Genomic DNA, 8626 nt, shown 5'->3' on the forward strand with positions numbered 1-8626 from the left:
GCACACACAGAGCTGCCCCTGGGTAGTGCCAGGAGGTGTGAGCAGGACAGAGCTGAGCACACAGCGGGTGGGACGGGGTCTGTGACACTGGCAGGGAGCAGACCCAGGGACAGAGACACAGCTGCAGGAGCACAGACATGGACAGGGAGAAGGAGATGGACCAGAAATGCTGGGAAGGGGATTAAGGACCCCCCTGCTATCCCCTGCAGTGCAAACATGATTCTCAGTGCAACCCCTGGTCTCCTCTCCTCCCCAGCAGAGCCTCTGCCCCAAAGCCATGGGGTCCAGATCCTGAGTCTCCACCTCAGCAGCTGAACCTCCAGGTGAAGGGTTCCTGGAACGTGGTACACAAAAGAGGTGCTAAAAGAACTTGCTCTCCAGTGCCATTATGTGAGTGGCAGCAGCGCAGCCAGGTAAGGAGAAGGTTCCACAGCATGCCCGTCTGCCTTTCTGTCCTTGCTGCATTTTCTGGTAGCACTGCAGTGTCCTTCCCTGTTTCTCCACCTGTCCCTGGAGCTCTTGCTCTCTGGGGTTGGGGTGGGACTGTGGGTCAGTTTTTCTTCTGACGCCAGCTCAGGGGGTCCTGACCCAGAGCTGTGTTCACGGAAACTAGATGTCCAATCTGCAGTTTAAGCTGTGATGAACTGTTTTTTTTCAGCTGGTAGAAACAGAATGAGCTGAAACATCCCTCCATCAGGGAGGGGGTTTTCCCTGAGAAACAACACGTTTATTTTCCTCAGAGAAGTCTCCCCTAAACTGTCACTGTCTTTTGCTCCTTGCACAGGTCCTCATGCCCACAGGCAGCAAATGTCTAACAGCAGCTCCATCACCCAGTTCCTCCTCCTGGCGTTCACAGACACACGGGAGCTGCAGCTCTTGCACTTCTGGCTCTTCCTGGGCATCTACCTGGCTGCCCTCCTGGGCAACGGCCTCATCATCACCACCATAGCCTGGGACCAGCACCTCCACAGCCCCATGTTCTTCTTCCTCCTCAACCTCTCCCTCCTCGACCTGGGCTGCATCTCCACCACTCTCCCCAAGTCCATGGCCAATTCCCTCTGGGACACCAGGGCAATTTCTTATATGGGATGTGCTGCCCAAATGTTTTGCTTTGTCTTTTTCATTTCAGCAGAGTTGTATCTTCTCACCGTCATGTCCTACGACCGCTACGTTGCCATCTGCAAACCCCTACACTACGGGACCCTCCTGGGCAACAGAGCTTGTGTCCACATGGCAGCAGCTGCCTGGGCCACTGGGTTTCTCACTGCTCTGCTGCACACGGCCAATACATTTTCACTGCCACTGTGCAAGGGCAATGGCCTGGGCCAGTTCTTCTGTGAAATCCCCCAGATCCTCAAGCTCTCCTGCTCACACTCCTACCTCAGGGAACTTGGGCTTCTTGAGTTTAGTGGATCTTTAACTTTTATGTGTTTCATTTTCATTGTGGTGTCCTATGTGCAGATCTTCAGGGCCGTGCTGAGGATCCCCTCTGAGCAGGGACGGCACAAAGCCTTTTCCACCTGCCTCCCTCACCTGGCCGTGGTCTCTCTGTTCATCAGCACTGCTTCATTTGTCTACCTGAAGCCTCCCTCCATCTCCTCCCCATCCCTGGATCTGCTGGTGTCTGTTCTGTACTCGGTGGTGCCTCCAGCAGTGAACCCCCTCATCTACAGCATGAGGAACCAGGAGCTCAAGGATGCCCTGAATAAACTAACGGATTCCTTTAAAAACTAACAAAGTGTCTGTCATCTGCTCTTTAACAGATAACAGTTTTAATGTAGCTCATTAGAGGCCCAGTCTTTTGTGTGTTTGTGTGTTGGTGATGTTTATTTTTTTAATAAATCACGTTAGTTTTGTCATCCCCTTTCTAATTCATTGGCTGTTTTTTTTCAGATGCACTGGCTGTATAAATATGGACTCATGCTCTCTGCGTATTTAAAGAAAATAAAGGGCTCTACTGCCATTTTTTTTCACTGATATTCTTCCTGCAAGGCCTGTTTGGAGCTGCGTGGACAGTTCCTGTGCATGGGAGAAGGGGAAAAGCATTCAGCCTGGCAACCCTGTCAGGGAGCACCAGAGCTTGGCCTTTCAGAGCTGTTCTGGTTCCACTCCCACACTCTCCTTCTCATCCCTTGTGTTGGTGCAAGGCCTGAGTGCTCTGGCAGCTTGGTCCCCGTCCTGCTGTGTGTCAGTGCTGTGAGCGCAGGCAGGGACAGGCAATGGGCACTGCTGTCACAGAGCTGGCCTCACAACAGCCTTTCCAGATAGGAAGGTGATCTCCTAAGGGCAGGGCCTCAAGTTCTATGTCTTCTTCAAAGCTACTCCCAGAAACACGACCAAGAAAGGGGCCCACAGATGAAACACCATTGTACAGCTGAACAGTGTGTGTGTGCAGGGCTGGCACACAGCAGTGACCTCTCACAGCCAGGCCTCCTGCCAGAGACCGCAGGACCAGTAGAGCAGGGGCTGGGCTGTGCTTGTAGGTGCTGGACACCCCATGCAATCTACCCCAATCATCATGGATTAATCCCTCACAACCTTCATTTCCAGCCCAGACCTCTCACCCCAATTCAGAGACGTTCTTTGTCCCTCCTTGGAAAGACCCTGAATGAGTAGGTCAGAAGTCCACGTGTGCATTGTACAGATGTGAGCGTGAACATCATGTACGAGAGGTGGGATGAACCCAAGTGAGCACCAATGCTGTCAGATATTATGGGCTGCCATTTTGCACCTGGGACACGTCAACCCTGGTTGTGCAGAGAGACTGGGGGACGAGATGCTGGAGAGCAGCTCTACAGAGAGGGATCTGGGGGTCTGGTCAAAAGCAGTTGAACAAGAGCTACCAGTGTCCCTGGAGCCAAGACGGACCTGTGTCCAGGTGCATCCAGCACAGCACGGCCAGCCGGGCAGGGAAGGGATTGTCCTGCTCTGCTTGGCCTTACCTGGAGCATTCACTGTGTGCAGGGCTGGGGACACAGGATACAAATGAGATAAAGCTACTGGAGAGTGTCCAGAAGAGGCTACGAATTTGGTGAAGTTTGGAGGGGAAGCCGTATGAGGAGCAGCTGAAGTCCCTGGGTTTGCTCACCTGGAACAGAGCAGACAGAGGGCAGGGCTCATGGGGCTGCAGGCTCCTCAGCAGGGAAGCAGGAGGGGCAGAGCTGAGCTCTTCTCTCTATGGCAGTGATAGAAACTGAGGGAATGGTAGAAGATGTGCCACGTCTTCCTGCACCAATCTCTGGGCACCTGGAGGACAAGGAAGGGATTGCTGAACTGAAGTGAGTGGAAAATCCAATGAGTCCCAAGAAATGCTCTGAACCCATTCAAGAGCTTTAGATCCCAGGGAAAGAGCTCAGTGACAGTGCAGCACATCCAGGTGCATCCGTGTCCCTCACTGAGCAGCACAACCAGTGTGGACTCACCCCATGGTTCTGCAGCCAACCTGCTCTGCAGAGCATCAGTGCCAGGTTGGGGCGCTGTGGGGAGCACAGGGGAGGGGCCAGGAGCACCAGAGAGAGAAAAATGCTGGTGTTCAGCTGCTCAAAGATAATATTCAGAGTTTAGGGTGCAGGGCTAGAAGTCCTTGCTGTCCTGGTGCTTCACCAGGCCTGGGAAGTAGCTGGAGAAGGATTGGTGTCCTCCACTTGCCATCTCATACTGCATCATCCCTTGTGAAGGGTGGCATGGAAAGCAAGTCTGGGACCCTGTGTCAGGACTTGCACTGAAGAAAGTATTCACCCAGGAGCCACATCATTTTGCTCTGGTACTTCAGTCCTGGTGCTCATCACATGTCCTGAAGACAAACTTATGCACCCCTCTTGTCAACCTTACCCCAAAAGTCACCCCTAGACAAGGCTCCTGAGCTGGGGCTGAGCTGGAGAACTGGGGTCCAGCTGTGCCCAGAGGAAGGACAAGGCCTGTCCTGGGTCCTCTAAAAGGCTGGCAGTCTCTGTGATCTCCACCAGAAAAGGAGGCATTCAGGAAACCGTAGACCATCCCCATGCCCTTTGGAGGCCCTTAGTAAGAGTTCCTCTCTCCAAATATCCAGCCCAACTTGTTGCTGCATGAACAACCTGGAGAAACTGCCCCAGGACCCTCATTCCAGATCCCATCTCCTCCACCCCATACAGGCAGTGCTCTTCCCATTATCACTGCGATGGTTCCAGGGCACCCAAGAGGGGAGGAGATGTTGGGTAGGGATATGGTGTCCTTCAGTCCTCATGGTAGCTCCTGCTGGGCTTTGTGCCACTGCTCACAACCCTCTGAGCCTGGATGTTCAGCCAGTTCTCAGTGGTGCTAAACAGGAATATGCCCATGAGCACATGTTGCCTTTCCCAAAAATGTGTGCTCACACCCATTAACTCCAGCTTGAGCCCTTTCCATTAAATCTTCCCATCTCCTCCACTTCATCCGTATGGTGCCTCCTCATCTGCCTCTTGATCCTTCCAGATGCGTTCAGATGCCTGCCCACCCTGATGTAAGTCACTGAAATGACACTGAGGGTCAAGCAAGCAGATTTTTGGATCCCTCATGTGAAGAAAGAGTCACACTGATGAGACCACATCAGGAGGATGAGATTTTCCAAAAGGTAAAATGATATTCTGTGGTTAGGCACCCAAACTTCTTCATCCTCGTGAAGGGGAGGCTGAGGGAATGTGCTGTTTTTACTGAAATTGAGTTAATATTCTTCATGCATTTTGAACCTCTCTCCATCACATTCAGTACAGTCTTTTGTTTAGATTTACTATGAGAATAGTGAGATAACGCTGTTTCTTCCCTGGGATAGAGTTCATTTTTTTCTTTTAGCAGCTTCACAGTGTTTGCCATTTGCTATGAAAGGAATGTCAGAACTCACTGAGATCTTGGCTGTTGTCAGGGAAACCAAGGACTTCTTTGGCCATCCAGCTGCAAATGCAGATTGGCAGGGGAGGACACAGAAAGGACAGCACCTGGATTGACATGCAGGCTGATCAATGAAATATTCCCTATGGTTAGCGTCATGCTCAGTCTAAAGCTGGAACCAGCTTTTAGGTCTTGTTACATCCGTTACTCTGGGTTTTCCAGCTGGTTTGGTTGTTCCATTCACAAGTTTCATTCTGTCAGGAGTTCGATGTCAGTTCGGCCTTTTGCGGTTCTGCCATTCTGCAGTTGGCCTTTGGGCCTTTCTGTCTGTTGCCCTTTTGCTCTCTCTTGCTGGGATGGGCTGCTCAGGACCAAGGTGCTCCCTTCTGCAGGACTGGCTGTTCTGTGTGACCGAAGTTACACGGGGGATAGCACTGAGTATATTTTCTTAATTTAATTTATCTATTTCTATTTAATTTACCTGGACTATTGTCAGTGAAACCAAGGACTTCTCTGGAGTCCAGCTGCAGGTGCAAATTGGCAGGAGGGGGCACAGACAGGACAGCACCTGGACTGACATCCAGGTCACTAACGAGCTATTCTTTACCATTGGTGTCATGCTCACTATAAAGCTGGAGATGCCTTTTCCAGCCAGTTAGTTTTCGTTTGCCGACTACTTTGGTTGGCTCTGTTTGGAAGTTCCATTCTATTGGGAGTTCAGTGTTAGTTCAGTTTTATGATGTTTTTCTGTTTTTCAGTTGGCCCTTGGGCCTCTCTGCCTTTTGCACTTGTACTTTCTCTTGCTGGGATCATCTGTTCAAGACCAGGGTGCTCTCTTCTTTTGGACTGCCTGTTCAGCACAACTGGAGTTATGTGTGGGATTGCACTGAGAGTCATATATTTTACTTTATGTATATTTTAGAATATTATTATTAGTAGTGTTTTCACTGTTTTATTTCTTTTTTTTTTTTTTTTTTCTAAACCCACGAGTTTCTCCCTTCCCTTTCCATTCTCTCCCTTATCCCACTTGGGGACTGGGAGCAGGATGTGAGCAGCTCTCATGGTCTTGGTTGGTGGTTGTGGTAAAACCATGACAAGAAAGGGTAGTAGTAGCTTCAGAAATCTTGAAAATCTCTTTACAAGATGGTAGAGGAAAACAGCATGAGAAAGGAAAACCATCAGAAACTGCAGCTCTGGAGGTCCAGAGTGGAGCTCGGGATAAAGAAATGTCATTCTGAGCACAGTGCTGTGGTCATTCAGAGGGACCCTGGATCAGTCATGGCTTTGTGTTTCCAGGAACAGCTGGTGAGGATGGAGAGACAGCAGCACAGGTGGGGACACACTGGGGTGAGAACAAGGTGGGGAAGCGCATGGGGTGTCTGCAGCCTGTGGGGAAACAGCCACAAGCCTGGGACAGTGTAGGATGGACTGTGGTGGACATTTTCAAGGGCATTGGCAAGGCTGGATGTCCCTACAAGAGCCAAGGTCATTGTCCTCTTAGCTGTGACTGATGTCCCTGCCAGTGAGGCCTAAGAGGAGACACATGGTTGTCGTGGCTATGGCACCCATTGCCTTCTTGCACCCCCATGGAGTGTCACACCATTGTCTTGCACTGGGCATCACACTCTCCACACCCGAAGAAGAGCCCTGAGCCACACGTGGGGGACAGGATCTCCCTGCCTAGAGGCAGGGGCTCAAGGTTTGGCCATTGTCCTTCATCAAACAAACCAAGGGTTTTCTCAGCATCAGAGCTGCTGCACTTTGCCTTTGCCTGATGCAATCACAGCCTCCAATTATCTGCTCTAATGAGTCCCCTGGGAGGTTTTGTCAGTAACAGCCCTCAGTGGAACCCATTAATGCTTCAAGGTACTTTGGAGTTTGCTTCTGACTTGGACTTCTTGAGCAGATTCTTCCGTCTGTGCTTGGTATCTGAGGTTCATGGACTCAGCACCAAATACGCCATGGGGCTCATTAAAACACAGAAAGCCCTAACGAGTCGTGTTTCTTTCGGTAATTTCATTCAAATCTTCAATACTTGTAGAACTAACTGGAGAGGTTTCAATGGGACACTTGTTGATGAAGATTTCAAAGAAGATCTCATAAACGAGGGTTTTTTCTTTCAAGGGTGTTTTCTGTCATTTTTCATTGTATAGAAGAAGTGACAGCAGCATTCTACACTGGACATTGATCCCAAGGGTCTCCTGAAGACATCTGGACAGGCAGGAGAAGAGTGCCTTGAGGCTGGACACTGTATGGACAACCTCGCTCCTCACCCCCACCCCCAGTCTGCCGGTTCCCTCATTGGCCACCAGAGACTCTCATCACTTTTCCTCACATCAGACTTCTCCACTGAGCTCTGCAGGAGATGCTGCAGCTCCTGTGCACCAGCCCCACCTGCTCTGCTGTGTCAACACTGCACAGTTTAATAAACAGTAAAACACTTTCCTCAGCTGTGTGTGTAAGCTGGATCTGATGAGGTCCACCATCCACAAGGGACATCCACACAAGAACTGGTTCAGACAGAGAGATAGGAAAGGATAGAAATAAACACAATGAACATGTTGACTGCCATGTTAATTAGAGCTCTGAAGAATGGGTGAAGTTTGTAACTCCCTGAAGCTCGAAGGAGAAACCAGACAGTTGAGAGGAACTGAATGACCAAAGAGCAAGTGGAGGAGAATCTTGAGAGCACTGGGAAGGGAAATGTCCAGACAGTCTGCTGGAAAGTTGTCCTTTGACATGGACATTTAATCAGGAGAGGTGGAAACTCCTGAAAGATGAAGGAGATGAAATAATAGAGTGGTGGTAACAGAAGTACTGGGGAAGACCAGTATATCTTCTCCTATCCTTAGTACACTTTCCGTAATTCACTTTTGTGGCTTTTCTTTTTTCCTTTGTTTTTTTTACTAAGTAAAAAAAAAAAAAAAAAAAAAAAAAAGAAACCAAACAAACAAAAAAAAAATCAACCACAAAAACACTTAGACAATTAGACCAGAAATCACACCAAAAAACCCACACCAAAAAAAAAAAACAAAAAAAAACAAAAAAACACAGCAAACACAAAAAACACACACAGAAAAACAAACAAACAGAGCCCCACAACAAACCCACAAAACCAAAAAACCAACACCAAAGAAGTGCACCTTTCCAGGCAGACATCAGTCATCGGTTGTGTCACCATGAACAGCCAGTGCCATTTTAGGGCCCCACTGAACCTGAGGTGCTGACCTGGGATTGGCGTCTAGCACACAGGACCTGGGGAGACCAGAGCACCTTGCAATGCAGGTGGAACGGCAGGGTTACCCAGGGCACCTACACTGGCACCAGGTGTTTGTGTCCCTGGAGCTGAAGACATTTGTGTCCAAAATCCATGCCCAGTTCTGGAAAACTCTTTCATTTTCAAACAACAGAACCTCCACACAAAGAAAAAAAAAGAAAAGTATGTTGACACCTTCCTTTGCTTCAGATCTTTGTCTTCAGTTCTTCTTAATTTAGTTTTCATTGACATTAACTGACATCTGATGGGCCTGCAGGCATGAAGCCAAGATCATTTTGTCTCTTGCACAGCGTCCCATGCCCTCTAAACCTTCCCTGCCCAGGACTCCTCACACTTTGCCCAGAGCGAGTCACACTGAGGTGTTGGCTGGTTCCCTGGCTGAGATGTTGGTTTAGAGGGTCACCTACAGCACAGGTGGATCCTGCCCCATCATCGTCTGCTCTGACCAGTTAGAAACAGAGCCCAACATCACAATGGGATCATAAGAGAACTGAGGTTGAAGGGACC

General features: G+C 49.6%; 1 protein-coding gene across 1 annotated transcript; it reads left to right on the forward strand.

The window, feature by feature from the left end:
- The first annotated feature begins 807 nt into the window (after positions 1 to 807).
- Positions 808 to 1734, forward strand: LOC139828401 (olfactory receptor 14J1-like). The gene has a single exon (XM_071810771.1). The coding sequence runs from the start codon at positions 808 to 810 to the stop codon at positions 1732 to 1734; it is 927 nt and encodes a 308-aa protein (XP_071666872.1).
- The last annotated feature ends 6892 nt before the right edge of the window (positions 1735 to 8626 follow it).

Source organism: Patagioenas fasciata, chromosome 7 (genome assembly GCF_037038585.1).
Source record: "Patagioenas fasciata isolate bPatFas1 chromosome 7, bPatFas1.hap1, whole genome shotgun sequence".
Lineage (NCBI taxonomy): Eukaryota > Metazoa > Chordata > Aves > Columbiformes > Columbidae > Patagioenas > Patagioenas fasciata.